General features: G+C 38.2%; 3 protein-coding genes across 4 annotated transcripts in view; 2 read left to right on the top strand and 1 right to left on the bottom strand.

Moving 5' to 3' along the window:
- Positions 1 to 4,086, top strand: part of LOC139981266 (carboxypeptidase O-like) — a 58,052-nt gene extending 53,966 nt beyond the window's left edge. Inside the window, exons 6-10 of the mRNA XM_071993510.1 lie at positions 31 to 144; positions 1,410 to 1,500; positions 1,758 to 1,975; positions 2,625 to 2,715; positions 3,669 to 4,086. Of these exons, the coding sequence (XP_071849611.1) occupies positions 31 to 144; positions 1,410 to 1,500; positions 1,758 to 1,975; positions 2,625 to 2,715; positions 3,669 to 3,865 (711 nt within the window). The 3' untranslated portion in view covers positions 3,866 to 4,086. The remainder of the gene's footprint in view (positions 1 to 30; positions 145 to 1,409; positions 1,501 to 1,757; positions 1,976 to 2,624; positions 2,716 to 3,668) is intronic.
- Positions 1 to 27,708, top strand: part of LOC139981249 (uncharacterized) — a 110,753-nt gene that overhangs the window by 37,299 nt on the left and 45,746 nt on the right. Inside the window, exon 1 of one of the 2 annotated variants that reach the window (XM_071993478.1) lies at positions 22,870 to 22,904. The exons of the other annotated variant lie outside the window; for it this stretch is intronic. Within the exon in view, the coding sequence (XP_071849579.1) occupies positions 22,885 to 22,904 (20 nt within the window). The 5' untranslated portion in view covers positions 22,870 to 22,884. Of the gene's footprint in view, positions 1 to 22,869; positions 22,905 to 27,708 lie in introns of those variants that run through there. 2 annotated transcript variants of the gene reach the window in all.
- Positions 9,692 to 20,885, bottom strand: LOC139981255 (uncharacterized). The gene is made up of 8 exons (XM_071993490.1): positions 20,524 to 20,885; positions 18,978 to 19,091; positions 18,227 to 18,380; positions 17,496 to 17,707; positions 17,066 to 17,153; positions 13,408 to 15,924; positions 11,657 to 11,776; positions 9,692 to 11,088 (listed from the first exon to the last, which is right to left on the bottom strand). Exons 4-6 carry the CDS (start codon positions 17,649 to 17,651, stop codon positions 13,409 to 13,411), a joined length of 2,760 nt encoding a protein of 919 aa, XP_071849591.1. The 5' UTR covers positions 17,652 to 17,707; positions 18,227 to 18,380; positions 18,978 to 19,091; positions 20,524 to 20,885; the 3' UTR covers positions 9,692 to 11,088; positions 11,657 to 11,776; position 13,408.

Here is a 27,708-nt window from a genome sequence, read left to right as displayed (position 1 = left end):
TTCTTTCATCTTTTTTGGGTTTTTTGGAAGCTCTTGGAAATGTATAATAATGGAGACGCAGATGCAAGAAGAGTCCTCGGTATGTTTGACCTACACATCGTCCCCAGTCTCAACGGAGATGGCTACGTCTTTACTTGGACGGATGTAAGTAACTGTTATGGTGGTGAAATGGCGAGGGTGGGGGGGGGGCAGTGGAACACTGGATTGGTGGAATGAAGGTAGCTTAATGGTTATAGTTCATCGTCTGAAACTTGAACTCGGACTTGTACTCGGAATTGGACTCGGGACTCGGGTCAACCGAGCTCAAACGTGATGTCAGATTCAGTTTGTTTTGGATCATGACTCGGACATACCAGACGACAAGCGGGACATTGACTCGGACTTCCTAGAACACAACAGTGTCTTTGACTCGTACTTACTAGAGACAAGTGGAACATTGATCCGGACTTACTAAAAGACACCCAAGCAATGACTTGGACTTAATAGCGACAAGCGGGACATTTCCTCAGACTAACTAGAGACAAGCAGGATATTGACTCGGACTTAATACAATACAAGCGGGACTTTGCATCGGAATTTCTAGACTACAAACGGGACATTGACTCGGTTTCACTAGAAGACAAGCGGGACATTGACTCGGGACTTTCTAGAGACAAGCGGGACATTGACTCGGGAATTACTAGAGACAAGGGGGACATTGACTCGAACTTACCAGAGACAAGCGTGACATTGGCTCGGGACTTACTAGAGACATGCGGAACATTGACCCTGACTTACTAGAATACAAGGAGGGGAGGGAGGGCAGGGCAGGGGAGGGGAGGGGAGGGGAGGGAGAGAGGGGAGGGGAGGGAGACAAGCGTGGCATTGGCTCGGGACTTACTAGAGACATGCGGGACATTGACTCTGACTTACTAGAATACAAGGAGGGGAGGGAGGGGAGGGGAGGGAAAGAGGGGAGGGGAGGGAGAGAGGGGAGGGGAGGGAGTGGGAACATTTTTATATGATATTTTGTATCATCTTATTATCTAGTGTAGATAAGAAAAATCACTCTTATCGAGAAACTTCTTAATACTGATCGTACCATGCAGAATATTTAAAATAATTTAGGATTAAAAGTATAAAATATTGAGTTTTGTAGGATTCCTACAAATTACGTACTGAGTTTTATCTGTATGTCACTAAATTAATTTCCTAAAAGATCCAGAGAACGGTTGTTATATTTTCTGAATTAAACTTCAGATACAATATATTAACATTATTAAACTATTCCAGAAAAATAAAACAAGAAAGATAAATAAGTACTTCCATAAAAATTGTTTTAAAATCATTATAACTTCCTTAGTATTGTTTATGAAATATTGTAAATACTGTAACATATCAATCAAGTTGTTGTTCATGTTTTCTCACAGGAGCGACTTTGGAGGAAAGCTCGTCAGCCTAATCCTGATTTTGGTTGCGTCGGAACTGATTTGAATCGAAACTTTGATGCTTTTTGGGGACGTAAGTGCATCATAATTTTGACGACTATAAACTAAGCTTACCGTTGTTCCTGGTAATTTTTGAAGATATCAACATCTAAAATCGAGATTATAATCCTGTGTAATATCGAAAATGACCCATTACAAAGGGCTTATTTAAATGACAAATATGACGTCATCCTCGCTCATTTGCATATCGTACAAGTGTATGTACGTATTTGGTCATTTTCTACATTCGTCATTACGTCATTTACGTATAAGCTGAACCGTATCTTACAGAGAATGGAGCGAGCCCTTGGCCATGTTCTATTGTTTACCGTGGATTTACTCCTCTTAACAACCCTGAAACTACGGCCGTTGATGCTCATTTTCAGGCCTTGAAAGCCGCTGGCCGAGTGACCAAAGTATTCATTGATTGGCACAGTTACTCACAGCCTATCCTCGCTCCTTGGTCTTACAGTTCAGCAGCTGAACTACCAGCAGAGTCAGAAAATCAGGTAAAATCCATTGAGGGGACCACAGGGAACAGCGCCCCTTTTTAATTATATATATTTGACATTAAGACTTAGTTGCGAATTATATTGTTAACTGAACGAAGTACCTTACATAGTAGACATTCCATTTACCGATTATTACTGTTTTCTTTTTTTTCTGCACCGTTGTTTCGGTACGGTATATCTATCAATGTTAATCTCCTATGACGTACCACCTGCAACAAAACACTGGGAATAAACGCATGACAGTTGAAATCGACATAATTAAACTGGTTTATCTCCATTTCAATTGGTATAGGTCCATTTTTTGACATACACCGATTGAGGTTGGTAATATCGATATCCCTTTATATATAATACTGAAAGCCCGCTATTGCCTCCCGGACACTCTTATGAGAAATGTTGGATCCGATACTGCGATTGGACTATCAAATATCTGTTTCTTACGTTCAAATGCTAAACATTCTAGAGCATATATTCAAGAATGAGAACAACATTCGTTTAGTTTCCCTATACGAGCTTTTCAGTTGGAAGTTAGAGAGAGAGATTTACTGCCATTTAGATATGGAATTAAAGAACTATAGGTTAACATATTTTACAAATAGTTTCCGGAAAATGTTTAACATTTGTTATTTCTCGATGATTCTTACAGCTGGCAGCTGCGGCAGCAATGGCGGCCGCTATGAACTCAACAAACAGCGTTGCCGGGGGTTACATCCACGGTGCATCTGCGAGGCTGCTCTGTAAGTAAAATCAATTGCTTTGATCCTTCAATGGATTACACCGATGGAAGACAATGTAGCAATTATCGTTATACGAACAAAACCCTATCCAGCTGTTTTATAGAAAACCCGGTCTCAGTATATCTTTCCAAACTCTAGAGATGTTGTTGATTTGAATATAACCTATTTTGATTGGGTAAATCATTCCTTTCTACCGGAAGTGGATCGCAGTAGGTGGTCTGTGATGTCATCATAACAGGTGTTCTACAAACGTTTTGTTTTTCTACTATAAGGTTCTCAATTGTTGGTTTACTCAACATGACATGCGATTATGTATAACATATTTAGCTTCAGCCCACTGGTATATTCCATATATATCTTACCTGAATTAAAGTGTGGAGGATTAAACCTACAATTTGTGTGATATAAAATCTTTCATATTAATTTGCTGCGGTTCCCCAAACAGAGTGAAAAAAAAAATTCCTAGAAATAATTCCACAACTGTTTTTAATGAGTGTGAGAAACAAATATGTTCCTCCCCCCTCCCTCCTCTCCAATCCCCCTTCCCGCATTCCCCCAAGTTTATCTAGTAAGACAAACACATAAAGCTCGCATGGTATACTTGATGTCGCTATTCATACCTTATATTCATGCTGTTTCAGCACATCATTTCTGTACTGTTACTGAAGGAAAATGGCCTATAAATAAAATTGATAAAGGGTTTTAGAGCCATATGTCACAGAACTTATCTTTCCTATAAACCGAGTGTGATATTTTCTCATTAATTATTAATCATAATAGAATATACAACTTAATTATGTATCGATAGCATAAATTATATGTATAGCACAAAAACCTTGGATCATTTTGCAGTAAATTATATTCCAATGAGTTTAGGATGAACATGGTCCATCTGAAAGGTTTCAAATAAAACACACACAACATCAGCATCTCTCCATTTGCTATGGTTACAGATGAAGCGTCTGGAGCAAGTAATGACTATGGGTTCGCTAGTACACCAGCCGCTACTTACACCTATGTGGTAGAACTAAGAGATACGGGAGAGTACGGCTTCGTCCTACCAGCGGACCAGATCTTACCCTCTGGAGAAGAAAGCTACGATGGAGGGATTGCGCTCCTTGATTACGTAATCAATAATGATTACGATTAAAGAACGCCGTTTCAATTTCTTTCTCTTTGATTAAAGGAATTAAAAATAATAATATTAAAAATGCGGTGGTTTGGTTCTCTTAGAATAAAGTGTTGCCTTTAATTATATTATATAGCATTAGCCTAGAACGCTATTCCTAGGTTCATACAGGCTGAATAGTTGCTATGCTCTGAACGTATAGCGAATGTGATACATATTAACAGATCTCTATATAATGATATAAGATCTGATATAGTAATTTACTTGTCAAGTAGATCTCATTTACTATAAAAACTAAAATGCTAAAAGTAGCCATATGCCAACCCTATACAAACAAGAAAGGGAAAATTTTTATTGATTTTATCAATTTTGTGTTAATTTTTTTGGCTGAACTTAAAAATTTGTAGAATTTATTATGTAAGTTGCACTAAAATCATTTTAAATAATTTCATCTTTTAGTCTACTTTTCTTTCACTATTCTTTCTGTTTTCTTGATCGGGGACAATTAAATTTAGGACAAAACACATTGTCTTCTTCAATTATTCGTTCACTCTTGATTTCGATTTTTCTGCACGACGGTACCCACTTAAGAATTACCATATATCCCTGCCCCCCTCCCCTACCCCTTGTCACATAACCATCCCTGACCCGCCACCCCTTGTCCCATAATCATCCCTAACCCTTGGTGTTGACGTATATGTGATGTCACCACTGTGTGCATTGTGTGTGTACAATGCTGTCGATTTCCGGATTAAGTTTTATACGTACACCTTGCACCGCGGTGTTTATGTATACGTTGGAAAACCTGGAATATCGGTGTGCTATTCCAAGATTATCAGTTTATAAACCTGAACGTTCCAGTTTTATAGGACGATAATCCAAGTGTTTTTCTTCATTTAAAATGAGTTGCAAATTGTTGACACAAGGTTACAATATGAGAATGTAATCCCCAACATTTGACTGGGGTGTGATACATGTAATCATCTCCCCCATGTTATATATAAACCCTAAAAAAGTGTATATGTTAAATAGTCCAGCAAGAAAACGTAGGTACTGCAATGAACGTGACTACGTAGCTATAATTGCTTGATAGAGTTGGTATATGCTATCGCGTCCTTGGGAAAACAGTATTTGGTATAGGCTGTTTACGGTAACCGAGCGGTGACCGGTTACCGCCTAGACAGCGTTGCGTTAAACATTGTACAGTTTGAAGTCAATTTACGTGCAGCCCTATACTCTAAGTATCATCAACATTGCCCATGTAATCAAATATTCACTTTCCATATTCAACTGAGCACAATAACGATCTTTAAAACGAATAGTTTTATTTGATTACAAATTCATATTTGTATCTCTAGTGTCTCAGCTATACGTTCTTGGACACGTTGTAACCGAGAAGTGGATGGAAATTACCCAAAGTAATTGAGGAACCACTTCACACACCTTCTCTTTCACATCTCCCTCCTCCCCTTTCCTTTTCTGTTGTAAGCTCAAAATAGTATCCGAAAAATATATCAAACGGCTGTTTTCATAATTCTATTAATTGTAGAAGACAGGGTTATCAAAGTTGTTATCATTCTTGGTGACGTACAAGGACTATTGCAACCAGCTCGAGTTAAAACGAAACTAAGTGAGTGCATGGCTAGTCCAAAGTGCTAGATGACGTCAGTGTTGGCTAGGAACCGAATTAAGTATTAAAACAGTCGAATACATATATTTAAGGTTTCTCTAAAAAATCGGTATACTCTAAACAGGGCTTACCCTGTTAGTTTTATTTAGAGGCCGAAATTGTGTCCGAATGTGAATGGAAGTTAAAGCGGACTCGTATAAGAACGAAGCTCCTACAGGAAGTTCAGCATCTTTCGCCTGCATGTGCACTGACACATGCTATGAACCAATTTTTATACATATTTTCATCCACTGTATTTACTCCCGTCTGAATTCCCGAACCTTACTCCCTCCCCACCTATCCAAGAGACCCAATTTACTCTGATGTGAAACACTTCATCACTTTAGTTTGTCAGGTTTCTATTTCGAATAATAAGGGTAAATCGTAGAGAATTTCCAATATACCGCTAATCAATTTTCATTTGATCGTCACGCAACTACAGTGTTATTTGTTGACTGCTGTAAGTAGAATGCGACACTTCGAACCAGTTACTGCTACTTTATTCCTTCATTTCATGTGATGTGCGCGTGGGCTTTTATTATTTGTATGTCCTATACAGTGTAGAATAGTCGCTGAATGATAAAGACTTGGCATTTTGCTTGTCATTGTCAGTATTCACGTGTAGAACAAACAATTTTTCACCTCAAAATGATTCACAATGGCTATATACGACAATAACACTCACTCATTCAAAATGCTCAACGAACCAAGCTCTAGTTTGGGTGCAACCGACATTACTAGTTAGTTCCTCTTTTGTAGACCGTGCTGGTAATACCTATCAAACATAAATCTGCATAATTCAACAGTTTTCTGTTTCATTTTGACAACTTCCAAACTGCCTCTTTGTTCCGCTTTGTTCCTCCTACTAACAGGCGTAAGTGTGTTCTCTCCTGTAAGTGGATTCCCTGCATTTGTCACCAGTCATCAGCCAGCCTAGTGCACAATCTATACCAATACATACAAACGATACCAGGCAGACAGATAAGTCACGCAAGCAAACTGTAACAGTCAGTGAGTATCACCCAAACCAAAATAGTAGCCTACATTATTTTATATCTTTGAGTTGGTTACAAAATGTTTGCCGTGGACACATAAGCCTACTTTTGTTAACATTTTGTTAAATTGTTATAAATGTAGACCTATTTCAAAATTTTTAGAGCCTGAGTAGTTTGAAATTCTTAGATCATCATGTGCTGGTTAGGGTGAATGAAGATGTTTGAACATTTGACTGCATAGTGGAGATCAATTAAGGGTACTAGAGGGATGTGCTGCACATAAGATGTTGCTTCTCTCGGATTTATAACATAAATAATAAACATTGTCGGTGCACATCATGGTCGTCTTCATTACCAGTTGTTGTTGTGCTTTTTTTCACACTTAGTTAGTTTTTAGAGAGTTTGGAAAGAGGTTATCATTCATGTCTCATCCTAAGCCCAGAATAGTTAGATGTAGCCTTGTGAAGTATCATCACTTCCATTAAAAAAAAGGTATTTGATACATTGTTATCATTAATAAATGTACTTCTTGTTATAAAAATGATTAGAAAGTTGAATATTGTTTCTTTAAAGAAAAACTGGTGCTAGAAATATTGCTTTCAGTCAATAACCAAGACTTGGACATTATTGAACAGACTGTGTGTGACTCAAGTTATCATTCGCAACTTTCCAAGCCGATCGTTGAAAGAAATCAAATTCTTTGCTCGGAGTCCTGTATGTCACACTGTAATAAAGCCACTACATCTCCTACACGTACATTGCCAGCTGTGCTGATATCTTACATAATCCTCAAATCTTTCAGTCAGCTTTTCTCGTTTAGTAGCCAACTTCTTATAATTTCACCAAAAGTACTGAGCGGCACTAGCAGTAGAATGACGATCAGGAAACAATGAAATTGTGTTTTTCTTTCAGAGATATGAGATTTATCTTATGAAATTAACGTGCAGTATCGAGGAAAAAAATAAGTCCGAGAAAGATGCTGAATGGTACAACGCCACGAGTAATGTTGTTTATACTTTATACAAGCTATATAATAAGAGCCTTATATAGAAAGTCATGTTTATAACATTAGATTAAATAGCATGCTACAATTAATATGTGATATCGTACTGCTTTAGCGCCATGACTTATTACAAAGTTTCCCGCGTTTGAATTAAAGCATGAAGATATGAAATTTCCAACATAGTGTACTGGTAACTTAAAAAAAAAAAAAAAAATCAAAGACAACGGGTAAATATTTCTTTCATAACTATAGGATAAACAAGGCTTCGGAGGAATTTCAAAGTTATTCCACATATATTTTATTAACAGAAACACAAAATGTTGTAAATGTTGCTAGTGGAAAAATATGGGTAACATTTTACATTTGTATATCTATCCTACATAGTAACGTTACTCGTACGCACAATAATGTTCTTTTTCTGCCATAGAAAACTGCTTTACTTCCATGGCCGAAAGTCACTTTTTCTATGGCGGAAAGTACCAATGGCCGACTGACACGGCCCCCAGTAGGCTACCATCTGGTTTTCACTCTCACTTAAACCATGTTAAATTAACTTGTATCCGTTTCGATATCACCCCGTATACCTCTAAGCTGAATCTCTTTCCCTTGATCCCACCTCGCCAGCCACATTCTTATAGTCATTATTAATAAAGTATTGTGAGAAAGGATCTTGAAACTTAAGTCACCCCGACCCCCCTTTGTGAAAATAATATATAGGCCTTATATCTGACAGTTCAACCATGTTTCATTGAATTTGTTTCGATATCACCTCGTATGATTCCATACAGAACCTCTTTCCCTCTACCCCCTCCCCGCCAGCCCTATTTATCATGTATTCAGTCTCAAGAAGTATTCTGAGAAAGGATAATGAAATTTACCCCTCCCCACCCTACGTCTGCATAAACATATAATATATTTGACCAATTCTTGGGCGTAGTTACGGGTAAGGGGGACAGAAATAATACATGCAAACATACATACATACATACACACACATACGCGTTTACGGCGCCTATTGGGGAAGCAAGTTGTATTAATGCAAACTGGGGACTTCTGTTCTGAGTAACTTTTGAATGATGTTTTTCACGTTTTATGACGAATACAGGCTGGCATTGCATGTTATCATATTGAGAAGGTAGAGAAGCTTTGTTTTCTTGGTTTGAACCTTTACGTGCAAAGTGGGGATAACATATTTTTGTGTGTTTGATATGGGACTGGGGATATATATCCCCAATGTAACTGCGAGGAATTAAATGATATATCCCAAGGTGACTTTACTTAGATTATTTTCCTTTGATTGGGTGAGAATGTTGAATTCCACAAAACGAGAGTACCAGTGTTCCATTGCAACATGGGAGTCTTTCATTAAAGCATCTGTCAATCATCCAAGGGAAAAATGTAACAGCCAGAATGCAAAACTGCATTGTGGTTTCGATGATGTAACAGGATACTTTGGCTTTCCAAGAGATCTACGCCAGTGGTACTTGCCCAAAGGTGCCAGATTTATAGAAACACAGACACCACTGTTGGTTAGAGTGCTATTTAAGTGCAGGAAACAGGCAAGGAGTCAGTTTATATACACATAAACCATGTCATTTCTTTCTCTTGCTATAAATCCACTACCTGTGTTTTCACTGAAACATCTGAGTGAGAAAAAAGGGGTCCACATCCATATATTACCTCAGATATTATTGCGTTCACATTGAGTCAAAATATGCACATAAACAAGATTCACACCTTTTTCTGAGTTTGACCCACTTTATTTTTACTTAAACAACAAAGTGAGCATATAACAAAACAGCAACTTTCAGTAAAGACAAATGCATGAATTTATGTATAACAAAAACAAAACCACTTGAAAGTAAAAACATATGGTGTAGAAAGATGATTTCTATTTTGTCACATACTGTCACTTACACTTCAGCAGCAGCATATCACATGACATATCACCTGATGACAAAGTTGTTCTCTGTTGAGTGAACTCAATATTATTGTCACCATTCAATAAGTAACCGAACATGGGTGTACTTTCATAAACTGCCAACGGTGACAGACGTATTGAAAAAGTAAAAATACCTGAAAAAAGGCATATACCACATTTTAAGCTTACTTGAGTGAACTTGTTAAAAGCTCAAAGGCCATTGAGCGATTTTAAGTGACAAAAAAAAAAAAAGGAACACGATTTCTTCCTTGCAGTGTAAAGTATCTTGCTGATCTCCATAAACACTAATTAACTCTCACTAACTACATCAGTCACTTTTGTACATTTGAGCAGATATTATGTCTGGTGTACAGGAAAAAGCATGTATGGACAGAACAAAAAAGAAAGCAAAATTTAAAGCTGAAGGCATACTAAGTAAACGTTTCCCTTTCAACAAGAATAAAACTACTTCAAACAACAAACAGAAAAAGTTCATATCAATATTGGCAAGAGTCATTTTTGCTTGGGCAACCTATCACATGACATATCACCTAACAAACAATTGTTTTCTGTTCAGTGAATGCTTTGCTCAATATGAGGAGCTTCAGGTATATGCCACTATGAACAGCGAAACCTGCCAACTTGTTCCACACCAATTATTAACTAAGTGACTTTCTACGTAATCTGCCAAGGCAGTTTTCAATAAGTAAGTAATCCTTCTGTAACAATACCTTAAAATTAACAATACAGTTTGTTAAGCTTACTTCAGTGAACTTGTTAAACACTCAAAGGCCATTGAACAGTTTTAAATGACATCAAACAAACAAAAATAGGCAACAAAATTTCTTCCTTGCAGGTAGGTTAAAGTCCAGAAGGACCTTGCTAAAATTAAAACAAACTCCTTAACTTCTACAAAACACTTCCGTCATTTTTATTATTTCTGGTTTACAAGAAAAAAGCATAAGCTGAGGGAACATATTAGAAAGCAACAAAATTTAAACCCGAAGGAAAATTAAGTAAAAGTTTACATCTGAACAAGAATTAAACTACTTCAAACAAAAACAGAAGGTCACAGAGAAGTTGATGTCAGTACAAGTCATGTATCCCTGGGCAAACTATCATGTGAAACAAGTGACAATTAATAGTTTTTGTTCCGTGGATCCATTGCTCAATAGAAGGAGCCTCGGGTTCATTCAACTACCAGTGAAATTCAGTTACTAATCATACATGGGTGAGGTTGGTGCCTAAAGTTTCAAAATGTAACTAATCTTTCGGTAACAATGATTAAAAATGAGAAATACCCCTCTTAAGCGTATTTCGGTGAACTTGTGTCCAAAACTCTTGCGTCAAATTCACTGATAAAAACTTCTTTACAGGTTGTAGTCTGAAATGAATAGATCTGCATATGAACTCCTTACTTTTTTACAAAGTTTTTCTGTCCCTTTCGTGTTATAGAACAGATTTTGTTTCTGATGTAATCTTTAACATTAGTCCACCTTCGATTACGAAGACATGGTTCCAGACTCATGCAGTTCACTATTGCTGACTTTCCAGGCAACTTTGATGCTGCAATGTATTGTCCTAAGTGCCGATGGACAGCCGCTTGCTCCTGAGTGGTCCATGGTGTTTTCTTCTGTTTGTCTTTGGGCATTGGCTCTAAAAAAGTTGAAAGAGATAGTACAGATCAAGACACAGAAATATTTTAAAGCTGCACTTCTAGTGGGTCGGCTATGGTGACAATGCCCCCCTTCATGTTATGTACTGAGATAATAACTATACTGCGCACACATATAGTTTTCATGTAAACAAAACTGAACTTTCCAACAATTACAATGAGAGACAATATCTAAAAGCAATATGAGCACTTTTACATTTTCATGTTCAAATAAAAAATATCAGCTTGTTAAGTATTTTGTTTTAAACAGCATGACTACTAAGGAGTACTAATGTAAATCAAAGCATTGACGGTTTTCTTTTTCTTACAAAACATGTTTGTTTATCCTCCCCATCCCATAAGCATACTGTTCCAATTTGTTCTTTAAAGCTCTACTTTTCTAGATATAATGCCAACTGGTAATCTACAAAGCAGTGAAGTTATTGAACCGACCACAATGCAAACAAAGGCATTCAATTTTGTTTGCAATTAAAGCTTACTTTTTATTTCTTTTTTTTTTTAAAACATTAAACCAGAGCTCAAAGATATTCAATCCAGTATTTTCTATACCTGTTTGTTGAGCATCATTCAGAGAGTGTCCTTTCTTGATATCACTGTCATCAACAGGCTGCTCAATAGAGTCATCTTGATCAGAATCTTCTTGCTCATAGTCTCCTTCTGTTGCAACTTCTGTACATGAAAAAAGAAAATCATAATAAGTATGCTCAAGGATCAAGACTTTTGATGGCTAGCATTGAGGAAGGTTAGAGTTTGGCTTAACAGTTGAACCAAGGACCTGTATACTCACAACCTGTGCAAAAGATATCACATCACAGTCACTGGTGAATGCAGTTATATGGACTACCAGGCTCTTACGGATGAAATTTGGGATGTTACCCTTCAACTACCTGATTGAGGCAAATACTACTATAATCAGAAGTTGGCAAAGGACTGATTGATAAGTGGGAAACAAGTTGGGCAATTTATTTGATTTAAAACTTGGCACAATAATTGATATCAAACCCCTTTACTGTCTGCCAAGACCTATTCTACCACTTGAGCCAATGCACAGCATTTAGTGTGTTTAAGCCGACTTTTAACCGTCTCACAATATCAAGAACCTCATTTGCTAAGCAAACCTCTCACTTAAAGATCTGCTGTATTGGCCCTACCTATAGCACGCTATAAATAACTTATGTCATGGTTACTATGCATCATGTGAGCCCTTGAGTAAAACTTTGTCTAGTGTAGCTACATTTGGGCCAACAATTTAAGCTCAATCATAATGTGCACTTTGTGTTAAGAGAAGTACCCAATTTGTCACTTGCAAATTCCTACAATGTAGCATGAGATGTCCTACAGGGAAATGGTACATGTAAAGTAAAGGTAAAGTGAAAGAGTTGCATTGACAGTACAACAGATCTTGACATTAATAACTCTTAACTGTCATATTTGATGTTATTGTTGATATCCCGAGTCTATTGGTTTTAAAACAGTGTGTATCCCCTCTTCACAATGTATGCTCCGACTGACATGTTTTACAATTCACAATACAGTAGTCTTAACATTTATAACTCTTAACTGTCATATTTGATGTAATTGTAGATGTACATAGTCTATTGGTTTTATAACAGTGTGTATCCCCTCTTCATTCCCCAGGTTTCAACTGACATGCATTTCAATTCACAATACGGTAGTCATTCTAAACAATAATTCTTAACTGTCATATTTTAAGTTATGCCTACTGGTTTTACAATAGTGTGCATCCCCACATTACTATCCAATTTCCAACTGAGATGTATATCAATTGAAAATACAGTAGTCAATCTATCATGGTTGATTTTATTATAGACATCCCCTGTCTAGTGGATTTATAACAGTGTGTATCCCCACTAAATAAACTCCCTCCAGGTCTAGCTGACATGTATTTCTAAGTTTGTGGAGCATTTACCAGTTTTCCAGAATTTCCTGGTTTAAAACTTAGTACCAAATGTCTTAACTCTCCTCTTGGCCTCAGCTTTCCCATAGCAACTTTGTCTAGAATGGAGGGATTTTGGGAACCTTGATACTCCATGCATTCAAGGAAAGTTTCTAAAGATGGTATGTAATGTAAGTAAACAGCAATCCACTTTCACTATTGTTGCTAGCACAAAATCGAGTGATTAAACAGACTTTACCATACTTTTCAAAATCATGGGAACTGTGTTTGATGGCAAACCCCAAGTTTAAAATTGTAATGGGGGTCAGGGCCCATGGGTAATTAAACAACAATTTATGAGTGGACTTATATGGGGAGAAAACTTTAACATATCAAACTTTACCTTAATTTTCCTGCAAATCTAGTTGTTCCAAACTCTTTCCTTGCAAAACCTGTCCGGGGTCTCCACTGCCACCCTCAAGGGCAATCAGAAGCTTTGAAACTTTGGCAACTTGGATAGTTGCATCAGGTAAGCGGTAATACTCCCGATGAACCCTTACGTCATGACCCAAGAAGTTGGCAAGGACATCTAGTTCGTTGTCTTGTAGGGCCATTACCTGGGACATGGTTGCGATGTGCTTCCTTAGCTGTGTTGATCGAAGCAACTCTGGTTTTTTTGCACCACATGCACAAGAGAATTTACGCAATGTGTCGCAGGCACGGATATAATGAGTTGACCCTTCTGGGATAGCAAATACAAAGATGTTTTGGGGTTCTATTCCCACAGCATCTCTATGCTTTACAAGCTCATCAACAGCACATTTTACATTCTCTGTGATAAGAACAGGAACCGATCTGCCGCGTTTTCCAACAATTTCGACACGCCATATGACTTTTGCCAGGTTCTGTTCAAACTTGCTTAATATCTGCATGTCTAGAACATGTGATTCTCCTTTCTTTAGTTTTGCATAGTCTTCCATTGTCAGCTTTGAAACCTCGCCCTGCCGTTTGCGGTTAAACAAAAGTATCTGTGTCAGTGTGATTTCAGCAAGGTTTCTCCAACTTTTCTTGATTTCCTCTACAGCTTTGGCTTTCTTCAAATCAGCTAAGCTACTCTCTGCCTCTCCTCTGAGATATTTGGAGAGAAGAACAACATCTGTTGTTAGAGGGACCAGTTTGGGGTTGTTTCTTTTGCCTTCGTACAATGTCCACAAAGCATGACAGGACACTTCCCAATCCCAATTTTCATTGAGTAAGGTGATGACATCTCGGGCCTGCCTCTCCTTTTCTTTGTTCTCCTCAATCAAAGCCGTACTGACTACAAGCATAGCCGCTTTCTTCAGACTGTGCCCAAGTTTAAGTGCCAAACTTGGTTTAGTGTATTGGTGGGTCTCTTCGTCAAATCCACACACACTCCTGACAGATTTGAGGAGAAGTTCAAACCTTGATGGGACAATTAAGTCGGCCAAGGTAGCACTGTGTTGTCCACTGATTTGTCGATATTCAAGTACAAGACGAGCTATTTCTCTTAGCTTGTTCCTTAGGGTTTTGAACTGTTCTTTGTCGTGTCCATGTTTGAAACAAAACTTTCTAGCCAACTCTACTATCATAGGATCCCCTTTGATACAAACCGATACATCATCACATAGCAAAGAGTTCAAAAGTCTGTGAATGACATCGCCAGCACGAACACCTAAGGGTGGTGGTAAGAGCATTCTTGCATCTCGGAGGAAAGAATGTCTTCTTTTCTGTTCTTCACTCTCCTCATGATCCTGCTCTCTTCTAAGTTTACATTTGTGCCTGTTAAATTCATTACGAGACAGGTAACCAAGACAATCCACGCAAGGCTGATAGTCATTGGGGTCTCCACATTTCTGTGGTCGATATACAACTATCAATTCACCCTCTCCTTTGCTTAGTACCTCATAGTTATGCAAGTGATTTCCATAGTTTCTCATTTTTATCCAAAGTTTATCTTTTTCTGGTCCTTTCTTTGCGGCCAACCATTCAGCCACCTGGGCTGTAGTGCTATGCTGGAGAATGTGAACATTTAGTTTTTTCTGTGGCCTGGAGCAAACGAAGCAGTACGCGGGTTTGTCATAACATCTACCGTTAGCAGTATTATGGGTTGTCATAACATAGACCTTGCTTTCCGTCTCGGTACATGAATGTGATGTGCTTGCAACTTCATTGCTGTTAGAATCATTTTTTCTTGTGCTAGGGCTGGTTTTTTCTTCTGCAGTTGAGCAGCTTTGAGTAGGACTTCTTCCTTGACCATTGATAGGAACAGACCTTGCCCATCTTCTGAATGGAATAACATCTGAATGCACAGAACACTCATCATCTGAATCAGGAACATATGATTCAACATCAGAATCGTCACTGCTTGGTTGTGAACAATCTTCCACTGACTCAAGATCACCATCTAATGACTCTGTGCTATCTATTGACCCTGTATCTCCCTGTGCTGACTCTGGATTGCCATCCTCTGACCTTGAACCTGTCTCTGCTGACTCAAAAGCTCCACTATCTCCTAGAAATCTACCTCCTGTCGATTCTGTGTCACTGGTACCTATTATCTCAGTATCTGGAAGTGACTGCACATCTTCTGCTTTGGCCGGATGCAAACCTGCTACTGATATGAAGTTCACACCTGATGCTTGTGAGGCGTTTTCCGCCAGGTAAACGATGTTCTTCGTATTGCAGCTGGCCATCGAGGAATCAGTCACTGGATCTGTGTGACCCTCTACAGGTAGGTTTACAGCTGGAATCTGGTCACTGCAGTCTACACCTGATGCTTGTGAGGCGTTTTCTGCCAAGTGAACGATGTTCTTCGTATTGCAGCTGGCCATCGAGGAATCAGTCACTGGATCTGTGTGACCCCCTACAGGTAGGTTTACAGGTGACTTTTTAGCAGCACCTTAAAGAGGAAAAGAGCCACAAAAAAAAGCACTTGTTAACATTGCTTTATCTAAACAGACAGCTTAAAACTGCATCACCAATGTTGCAAAATATCATATGAAGTATGCCATTTATTGAGTTACACTGAAGAAGACAAAAATTACCCATATTAACAAAATTATGACATTGAAAATGAAAATTAAACTTTGATTGCAAACAAACCTTTTTGAGCAGTTTCATAGTTTTTGTGCAATCTACACATCTAACAATTGTGTTTTCCTAAAATGGCAGAGAATGACCCAACATGGCCTTTGACCTCAAGTTCCTGACATCCCATATGTGGAAAAGTCAAAGACCATTTTGATCAATATCACTTTCAAATTGGGGAATGAGAATATCTTGTGTTTTCACAAAATAGCTGAATATAAATCCTTTATGACCTTTGACCTCTAATTCCCCAACAACACCACTGATGCCCCCTTACTTGGTGATCATTTTGACCAAGTGCATCATATCGGCAAAATAATGCACAAGTAATAGCAATTGTATGTATTTGTTGACAGACAGATAGATTGAGCTACACAATGACTAAAGATCACACTAGTAGGCTATCAGCTGAGCTCTTTGGGATGACAGAAACACTGGTCTTGTGAGTATTGCATGTGTGTGCGATACTGCATGCCGACAGTGTAAACAAGACCTACATAAAAAGTGTACACTGAAAACAGGGATAAATCCATATTATACATGGAACAGGGGATATCCTCTTCCATGCACAAAGACAAAGATACAGTTAAGTGAGTAAAAAATATCTTGAATATGTTAGCAGTATAAATTAGCTAGAAATTACAATTCACCCCACTCCTTGTTTATATGCAATGTGATTTGTTGCAATTGTGTGCACTCTGTGACTGTAAAAGAAAAGAATATATTTCCTCTTCTGTGAGCTTAAGCCTTGCCTTCTGTAAGCCTAAGCCACACATATATATATACACATATATATATAGATGCTCATTGATGAACTTGTACACTGAAAGTGGGGATAAATCCAAGCTATACTTAAGGGAACTGGGGTCACCTATACTGTCTTTGTGAATTTACAAAAATTTTCAAATTTTACAATAGGTGTTGAAGATAAAAATGTAAGTTTTTTGACTAACCTTTATCAGTAGACTTCACGGAAACTTTTGAAGACACACCTCCTTCCACACAATGTGGAGGTTGAGGACTTTCTCTGCCTTGTTTTGTCTGTTAGAAAAAAAATTAATAGATATTAACTTTTATTTTCAAATTTCATGAAGAACTTGACATTTGGCTTCAATATATTGTAATATAGCAGACTGGTCTATGGAATGGCTATGAGATCTTTGAATTATGTATACTTTGACAACAGTAAACGATACAAAGAAGATGGAACCTAACTCCTACCATGCAGCCTAAACTTAGGCCATGTAGTATACTGGTGATTATGGTCCCAGTTACATGATTCTAAAGCTTGCCCATGTGATAACTGATTGAAATAATTTGTTTGGGTTGTCAAAGCCTGCTGGAGAAGCAAATTGATAATAATGTTAGAAACAATGGTCTAACCTGGGTGCAGTTCTTCCACGGTAAGTTTCCAACGCCATAGTTATATAGCAGTTCTTCACCCCTTTCGATATTCCTTGATGCAAACATGCATAAGGCTGGTTCACCGCTCACTTGAATTATATGAAGTTTTACATTCACTTCTCTTTTTTTCTCCATGGTTAACAAGTCTTCCTAATTTAGGACCGCACGTTGGTTCCTCAGTTGCATCAATGCTATAAATGAAAAAGCCTTGTTTGTTAATAACAATGGATCAATAAAGATAGCAGGAAAACAAAGATAATTATGAACAATTGCAGCCTTAATAACTCCTAGGTTAACCAAGTAGTGTCATATACATTACACATTGTTTATCTGGATAAATGAAGGGACAGAATGTACAAATGCAGACTTGATTCAGTATTTCAATGGGTGGTGCAGTTTATCTCAATTTCTTTTCACAACTAAGTTTAATAAATGGATACCTGTGCTATAACAAATACAGAGTAAGCCATACATTTCAAACTCAGTTCCAATATACCAACAATAATAACTCTTGATTGGACAAGCCAATCGATCATGCACAGCTGAATGCAAATATGATATCGTGTCACGCACATAACGCACACAGAAAACGGGCAACAACGCATAGATTCTTTCAAGAACTACGGATTGCTGGGAATAGAGTAACTAAAAATAACCTTGAACTTTACATGACCTTGTACATACACTTCTCACAAAACCCAATGCCTTACCAATATTCCTTGCCCTTGCACTTGATGAAGAATCTGAATCCAGATGAATTTTCATTTTCCAGCTGATCTCCTTCTGTAGCTGTAAGGCACTTTCCACTGTACTGTAAGAGAAATTCCCCCTTTTCAAAGAAGGAATCTGTTACGACTCCTCTACCTGCAGTAAATAAAATCAGTTTATGGTTATTGTTGAGGGGCCAACTCTCCAGTAGTAGTCTCCACCTCGTACTTCAAAAGGTAGGGGTCACACTAGTCGTGCCGTCAGGGTGGCCTGGTCGGGGGGGGGGGTGCACATGCCCTCCCCAAAAAGAATTGAGCCTTCCCAGGTGCCCCCCAGATGCGATTTGTAGTGCTTATAAAAAATACTCAAACAAAAACTTTATCTGCCTCAATTACAAACATAAATATCGGACAGACTAATCCCCAAATTCTTAAAAATAAAGTTACTTCAAGTTGCAAAATATAGCACCTTTAATTAATAGAAATTTTTCAAAGGACAACATTCACAAATAAACATTGTGCCCCTCTAATTAAGTGCTGTCCCCCCTCCCCTGTGCCCCCAAGATTGAAATGTCTGGCGACGCCACTGCACATGACATGTTTTGCAGGACAGACATAATTGACATGCGCTTACTTTTACTTGCAAAGGCAGGATGCATATTTTTATTCTCTCTCTCCCTTTTTTTTACTACACCTACAGTATATCAAGCCATGTACTGCTCACATTGAAAAGTATTGTAGTATTTCAACTTACCTTTTTGTGGTATTTCTTTCACTGAAAAACCTTGCCTATCTTTCTTCTGGTTGATATATTGTTTGGCCACATCCTCGTGGTTCAATCGCCTCCTTTTTGGCCTCATTATTTTGCCTGTCATCAAAAGGAATAAGATTAGAATAGATTGAGAAAGTGACTAAATTCAAATTCATTGCAATATTAGGTTAACCCCCTGCACTATTGGAAGTTTCAGAAATATGTAAAAACATGTAAATAAAGTAAATGTTTTTAACCATTATTGTGCAGAGCTCTTCATCAAACATTGTGCAAATTGACAGTTTGCTATTCCTAGCCCACATACAGTATTAAGCTTAATAAAACATGCATGGAATATTATTAGACAACAATAGTGCACATAACATCAATGTAAACTGGGAATAGCCTATCTGTTAGTTATTGCATACTGAATTGGTGTGGCATTGACAAAACACATAACAGGAAAACCTCTGTACACAGTTCAGAGAACTTGTAATTTCAGCATACCGTACCATTTTTGTTTTAACACATGGGCTAATATTAATGAAATCAACCTCTCCTCCCTTGAGATAATAAAGAGGTTGAATGATAACAGTGAATTTTTTCATTACCAATACCATGCAATCACATGTTTGCTACAGGCAAATATATTTCATCATCATCTTAGCAATGTAGAGGACCATAGTTTTTCTGAACATCTCATGTAATTTCCCAATGTCAACCAAAATTTATGGAGAGCAAACTTTAATTACATTTCTCAATCATTGTCTTCTACCAACTTCAGTTGATGCCAAATAGTGTTAACAATAACATACTTACATCATACATGTAGTTGTAGACTCCCCCCCCCCCCCCAACTCCTTTCAATGTAGAACATTTTCCACTTAAAATGATACGGCTATTCAAGGACTAATTAATGCTACATATTTTCCAATACTTGTCCTACAAAAATCTTAAGTATTAGTTATTACTATTAATTAAGCATAGACTGAGGACTAGACCAAAAGTTAGGCTACATGTAGGCCTACGCCTGCACAAATACAATGCGTGCACACATTGCATGTACTAATTGGTCTAAAGTATGTCATAAGCTACGCAGTAATAACACGATCTGCAATGTGGGGAGGTGATGTACTGATGGTAACGTTGGTTGTCCACAATTCCATAGCAGTTAATTAAACATCCCTTGGAAACGCCAGTGAAACATGTATAATCTAAGAATGACATGTTGACCAATTTATATATTTTAATATAACTATAGCTTCTGTAAATTAAAGTATTACATTTCTACCTGAAAACCCATCTTGGTCCAATTTTAGCCTTACTTAAAAAGACACTCGACGATGTACCGCAACGTTAAAATTAAAGCTAGGCCTAGCCCCGTATATGCCTAACGTAAACATTTAGGCTAAGTTACTGCATCGACGCTACCCTTATCTAAGTTGTTAGATTTGCTATTTTGTCTACTTTTTTTTAGTATTGATATGTCAGTCGGCTGATTTCTTACAATAAGGTCGTCTCCTTCTTTTAAATTTGAACGAAAACTCACTTGCATTTGGTAGGTCGATTTCTTCGTGAGTTTCGTACTCGGTGTACACACGGTCTGCGGAGAGCGCGGGAAATGTGGCGCGCCAATCGGATGTTGTGAAACAGGCTTACACCGGTGTATGAAAAAAATTCCATGCGAAGCTTACACACTTTTTACACCTAAATGCGTTTAAAACCTGGATAGTGGGGAACATGCTCAGAACTCACTGACAACCCCTGAGCATGTTATTGACACCCCATTTGACTGTATTTTGATGAATCTAAAATCGGGGATATCCCCGTTATGCGGAGTATCCCCAGTTGACGGGTGTGTATCCTAACGATTATCCCCGATAGGCGCCGTTCACGCACGCACACACGCACATACACCATACAAACACACATGAATATATATACATATCAAATATGCGTGGCTTAGAGCTCCCCTATAAAATCTGCTACAGAAAGAGGCTACTGGTATTAAATTAACCTTATTGCTTTCTACCCACAAATTTCTTCTAATTGTTTTTTTTCCACCTCATTAAATATATATATATATATATATATATATATTTTTCACTGTTCTTGATTTTCCAACTCATTACGATTTTCATTTATATATATATATATATATATATATATATATATATATATATAGTGCATGGCTAATCGAAAGTGCTAGATAACGTCAGTGTTGGCTAGGAACTTTGGGAATTAAGTATTAAAGCAGTAGAATACATTTATTCAAGGTTTATCTTAAAACCCGGTATACTCTGAACAGGGCTTATGATGTTAATTTTATTTAGAGGCCGAAATTGTGTTCCAATGGAATTTAAGGCTGTTTCATAGAAGAACGAAGCTCATGCAGGTAGCTCAGCATATTTCGCCTGCATGTGCACCCACACACAATAAACCGATTGTTGAACAAATGTTCATCCACAGTGTTAACTCCCGTCTTAATTCCCCAACCTCACTCCCTCCCCACTTATCAAAAATATCGAATCTACTCTGATGTTAAACACGTCGTCTCCTTATTTTGCCAGGTTTTAATTTCTAAAATTTCTTAAATTCTATTTTAATAATAAGGGGAAATTGATGAGAAATTTTCCGATATACCGATATTAGATAAGACTATAGTGTTATTCGCCTTTAACAGGCAGTTGGACTGGTTTAAGAGATAAATAATAGTGACTTACTTAATCAATGGTATCTCATGTTATGTTATTATCTCGATGATTCGTAGACTTAACAGGCAGATCACCTCTATAGATTTTACGCCCTCCCATTCCCCCTTCTCAACACTCCCTCCTTTTTCGAGAATAAACGTACTCGATGTATTTATTAAAGTAAGTCATAACGTTCAAGATAAGCTTCAAATAGGTTCAGAAAAAACAATCATCGACAAACTGCATGCTTTAAGTTCACTACTGATTTCAAAGTCACGCGATATGTTTGATATCTAAGAGGTCAAGGGTTAGTGGGCGTAATTAATGATATTATTCATTTGCTAGACAGTCAACCCTCCACTACCTCTTTCATGCTCCACACTTCAGCGTATACTATATAATATTCAGTTGAGAATTCGTTTCATCCTCTGATCAAAGTCATAGCATTTCGTTGTTCTTTAAATTATCTCAAAGGGTCCTCTGTTTGAAATTTGTGTTATCACTTCACGCTTCGTTGACCTGCCAGCAACTCAGCATAAAAAAGAACCGTCTCGAATTATATGAAGAAAACGTTTATATTGAAAACCTTTCGATGGTTATCAGCTGTACCTCACCTGCACCTATTTTACACAGACGTCTGTCATTGTAAGTAAAATAGAACATTTATGAATTTCTTTTAACAGCACTCCAGTGTATGGAAGCAAAAGCTAAATTGTACAACATGCCTGTACGGGACATTTTGAATATAAATATAAATTTCTTTAAAGAAAATCTACATATAAATTTATTATTTATACGAAATTTCAATTATTTACTCACGATATCGTTGCCTTTTTCCGAAATCCAGCATAAGTTAAGCAGAACCGTAGCGTTAAATTCCTGATTGATAGTAGACAGTGTGAATGATAATCTGGGTTATATTAAATAACCAGCACAGGGAACCTTTCCAGATGACCAAACACATCATTTCATCCATCATATTATATTCAAGATTCCTCTGTAAATATTAAAAAAGCCACAGCATATATACAATGTAGGTCTTTTTTTCCGTTCCGATGATCTCTGTATGTATAGTGATATACCTCCATGAAACAAATTCTTAGAAAGCAGTATTTGTTTCTTAAGAATTTTTCTAATTTTATCCGCAGATCGGGACTTCCACTATATTTATATAAATCTCGTAGAATTAATTAAGAAATATTAAAGTACATATCAAAATGGGCAACACAAACACGACGTAAGTATTAATATTATTACTATTATTATTATTAATGATATTATTATTATTATTATTATTATTATTATTATTATTATTTTTATTATTATTTTTATATTTTTTTTTACATCTCGTTTATTCACGATTATTAAACATGTATATGGTACATCGATTATATTTAGAGTTCTGATAACAACATAGGTATTTCATCTGAATGATACAAAGGAAATATAAACATAACACAAATATTGATTCTGGATTGATTATTTCTTCTTCTCCTCTCACCGAAAAGTATGTAAACATAGCCAGAAAACTAACCTTCAGTGAATACAAAAATCACGCTTACACACGCGCGCGCAAAAAAAACATATACATACTTATACAAATACCCACACACATACAAACGTACAAACGTACAAATACAGAGACACACTCACTCACTCAGTACCGTGACTGTGAAGTCGTCGGGGAGACATGACGGTTGAAGTTGACATCGTCCTCCATGCAGATCTGTTAGCAGCAGTGGTGAGCAGGTCTGGCATGTCCAAGCCAGTCCTTCACGTTGTCGGACCAGTTTCTCCTCTGACGTGCATGTCTGCGACCGCCCTCCACAGTGCCCTGGAGTATTACCTTGGAGAGCCTGTCATGCCTTGTGACGAGGCCAGGAGTGGTTCATATGGGCCCACCAGGTCTCCGACCGTTTCTTGAACATAGTCGTTGGTATTACGGTCGGTGTATAAGATGCGGAGCACTTTTCTCAGGCATTTGGTCTCGAAAGCCTGGATTCGCCTCTCGCTTTCAGCCAGAGGTGTCCATGTCTCGCAACCGAAGAGTAAGATGGCAACGACAAGTGACTTGTAGAGCCTGAATTTGGTGGAGAAGTTGATTTTACTCTTCCAGATCACATTCAGCCTGGTCATTGCTGCTGTAGCCGAGGCAATCCGAATCCGGATCTCTTTTGTAGAGGTGCCATCCTTGTTCAGAGTCACTCCCAGGTATTTGTAGCTAGATACTTCTTCTAAAGCCTCGTTGTTCATAGTGATATGAGCATTGATGTTGTTCCTACTGTTCACTAAGATCTTCAATTTCTCTGTGCTGATTTCCATGCCAAATTTTCCGGCTGTTGTAGCAAGTTTGTTGGTGAGGTCTTGGAGCTCGTTAATGTTGCCTCCCATCAGGTCTATATCATCAGCAAACCGAAGATTGCAGATTGGCCGTCCACCAATGGAGATAGAGGTTGGGTGGTTTTGGAGAGTTTCCTGCATGATTCTTTCGAGGAATAAGTTGAAAAGAACTGGAGAAAGTAGACAACCCTGTCGAACACCCACAGTTGTCTGGAAGAACTCTCCTAGCTGGTTGTTCAGAACTGCACTAGAGTGACTGTACAGTGAATGTATGACTTGAACAAGTCCTTCCTCTATGTTGAATTCTCTGAGGACATGCCAAAGGCCATCATGCCAGACTCTGTCGAAGGCCTTCTTGAAATCGATGAAGTTGTGGCAGAGGTTGCGCTGATGCTACAGAGACACACCTGCATACAAACACGTTAGTACGAACATAAACACCCACACACAAGTAAAACAAAGCACAGGGAGGAAAACACAGCGAAAACATCAGAGATTGTCCATGCTACTACATAAATGTAATAGTAAAATAGCTGATAAGCAAAGGTTAAGTCAAGAGTCGCAAAGTTCATTGGTTGAATGAGAAAAATAAGTCCTTAATGCCATGTTTTTCTATGAGCAGAGCTAGTAGAGTTTCGCTTCGAGGCAATGTGCTTCTCAACGTTAAGAATGAATTTCATTTTATAGAAGAAGTTGTAGCAGTCAGGCTTTAACATTGTTTTGTTTACAATTGAAGATATAGTATTTGATGTGCAGGATAACAAAATTCCAAAAGTCGTAATCTGTTACCAGTTTACCAAAGAAAAGATCTTTTTTGAGCAGATAAACTGTCTACCCAAAAAATTTCTGTTCGCGATCTTATACAGGGGCGAATCCAGGATTTCCTAACCCGGGGGGCGCGAATTACTATCTAAGCGGAGCGCCACCATGGGTTGGCGCGCAGCGTACAAGAAAATTTCTGGTTTTGACACCCCCCAGATCACCGGAAATGGCACATCTCGAGCTTGAAAATGACCAACTAGATGTTCACTATTGCTTGAGTAACCAAGTATTTTCCCAATATTTTTTTTTACTCCATCCGTAACCTTTCTGAAGATTGTCACCAGTCACACATCAATTTCGACCTTATCGCATCTCCTGTGGATCTTGATTGTTTAGGTGATTCTACGTCGCGGCCCACAATACCCGTCAGCCCCACCTTTCAAGGTTTTAAGCCCATTATTCGTTCAGAATTTGAAAATTCACACTTTTCGTGAAATCGACTTACTTCAAAACATACCATAATGTTGCACAAAATTTCATCTATGGACTGCCAATACAGAAAACCCTCCATGTTTAGGAATGTTTGTCAGGGAAATTTCGAAAATCAGACACAGTTAACATATTGGTGCATGAGCACAGATCAGTCTTGGATAGTGGTGGGGACGCGTGTCTTTTCTCTGATACTATCTAAGCAGAGCGCGACCATGGGTTCGTGCGTAGCGTACAAGAAATTTTTGGCAAACATTCATCCCAGATTGCCGGAAACAACATTTACCAGACCCAAATGATGCTCCCATACCTCCTTAAGCTTTAGATCTCGTGGCTTAGACATTTAGTTTGGGGAGATGCATGGGCGTCTGCAGAAAAAAAATCAGGGAAAAAAATAAACCAGGTAGACTTTTATATACGATGGGTCTGGTTTTGTAACTCATCGGGAAGCGATTAGAGGAGTGGGCGTAGGGTTGTGAGCAAGGGTTGAAATAAGCGGGCGCCCAGGCGCTATTCGCGCCCGCAAGCACTAAAATAGCGCCCTGGACATGAAAATACAATACGCACGGGCGCTACTTTGTCGGCAAATAAGCTCCCGCATACTCCTGTAAATATCAGCCTTATCATTTGCTGCACAGAAGCCTGAAACTACATTGCATGCTAGTGCTATATAGTAACTGCTAGCGATTTGATAAATCACTGATCGATCGAGTGCATGCACAAAAGCACTGGTGCACATGGTTTATAAAGCACAACACCTGTACTTACTTATACGTACGTACATGCCGGCCTGCATGTATGTATGTATTTTGCACAGCGAGCCAAGTCGCTCATCTTACGTCGCGATTATTACCGCACACAGTATAAGTCAATGGGGTTTTCTCATTGACACTATGATTAACGCTGATTCGACTCGACTCTAGCGATTTGCGATAACCATGCTGTGAGTTGTAAGTAGGCAATGTGGAAAGTCACTAGCTTGATACAATCGCAAAATGGCGGAGAAAACTGGGATTCATCGTTGCTTCGCTTCGACATCTAAGCGCCCCGCCCCTTCAACTTCAAGCGCTCGACCAACGCTGCAGTACAGCCGGGAGTACAGCCCTCTCACTGTTCTGTAATGTGTTACACGCCTGATTTATGTTGCTTGTTTCAGAGTCGAGACATGGTGGTTTACATCATTTATCACATGCATAGCATAGAGTACAGGGTTCACAAGGAGCTTCAGTGTTACAATAAACTTGATTTTTTGTTTTCCCATTTTAAAACACTTGAATTTTGTTTCTCCTTTTTAGCTTCTGGTATCGAGAAAATAGCTCCTGGTCCTACTGAAATTGCAGCGAACGAGGAGCCACTTTTTTAGAAAGTGGCTCCTGGTCCACAGATCCTTATTTCAACCCTTGGTTGTGAGGCGCTCGTTTTCATGCAGATGGGAACAATCTCAAGCAGGGATGGATGCGTCCAACCCCCCCCCCCTCCCCGCAGGCACGATACGCCTTGGATCCACTACATGATATTCACAGGAAATGAGCTCAATTCTCAAATCGCATGCGGAATTTATTTTTAGATTCATCGTATGAGTTACGGAACTAGGGGTGGGGTAACAATTAGCATTCAGTTCGCATTGTATAACATTTTAACTCTGCATGACAGTGTTGCACCGAACGACATTTGTCTAGTGCAGTTCGCATATAGATCCTGGGCTAATACCGAGGTCGTGTTCCCCGACGACTCGGTCGAGTTCAAGACCAGCCACAGTTGGTTTCATAGCATATTTTTACAATGGTTTAAGGCGTCCATACACACACACGCGTCATGATATACTATATATATATATATATATATATATATATATATATATATATATATATATATATATATATATATATATATATATATATATATATATATATATATATATATATATATATATATATATATATATATATAGTATATCATGACGCGTGTGTGTGTATGGACGCCTTAAACCATTGTAAAAATATGCTATGAAACCAACTATATATATATATATATATATTAGTGAGAGAGAAAAAATGGAAACGTCAAAAATGGAGTTGTCGGTGTAAGGGGTAAGCTGAGGCGCACGCCCCTTCCGAAATCCTCGATCCGTAACTGGCTACCCTGTGTATATAATCGGGATCAGCGCTGTAATTATGACTGTTCCTCCTTCTCTTCTCGGTGTCTAGGCGTTTTTCTTCTACTCCCTACTTTTCTCCCTTTTCTCTCCTTCTTCTTTTCCTTTTCCCTTCCTTCCTCCTCTTTTCCTCCTCTCTTTCCCTTTTTCTTCTCTATTTTTTTCTCTCCTCTTTTTCTGGATACGCGCCTGTTAAAGGAAATTAGACGTCACATGAAAGGACCAGAATAAATGTTAAATAGTTTCCTCTTCAATATTGCAGAATGTACAGAGTAGGCCGCTATTTTCATTAAAT

This window comes from Apostichopus japonicus, chromosome 15 (assembly GCF_037975245.1).
Source record: "Apostichopus japonicus isolate 1M-3 chromosome 15, ASM3797524v1, whole genome shotgun sequence".
Classification (NCBI taxonomy): domain Eukaryota; kingdom Metazoa; phylum Echinodermata; class Holothuroidea; order Aspidochirotida; family Stichopodidae; genus Apostichopus; species Apostichopus japonicus.
The sequence above is the reverse complement of the archived record's forward strand: the minus strand, read 5'-3'. Positions and strand labels throughout refer to the sequence as shown.

Excerpts from the sequence above, each read along its gene's own strand:
- LOC139981255 (XM_071993490.1), bottom strand. The coding sequence starts at position 17,651 with ATGGAGAAAAAAAGAGAAGTGAATGTAAAACTTCATATAATTCAAGTG. Across the intron at positions 17,154-17,495 it reads CGTGGAAGAACTGCACCCAG|ACAAAACAAGGCAGAGAAAG; the intron begins GTTAGACCATTG and ends TTTTTCTAACAG. Across the intron at positions 15,925-17,065 it reads CGTGAAGTCTACTGATAAAG|GTGCTGCTAAAAAGTCACCT; the intron begins GTTAGTCAAAAA and ends TTCCTCTTTAAG.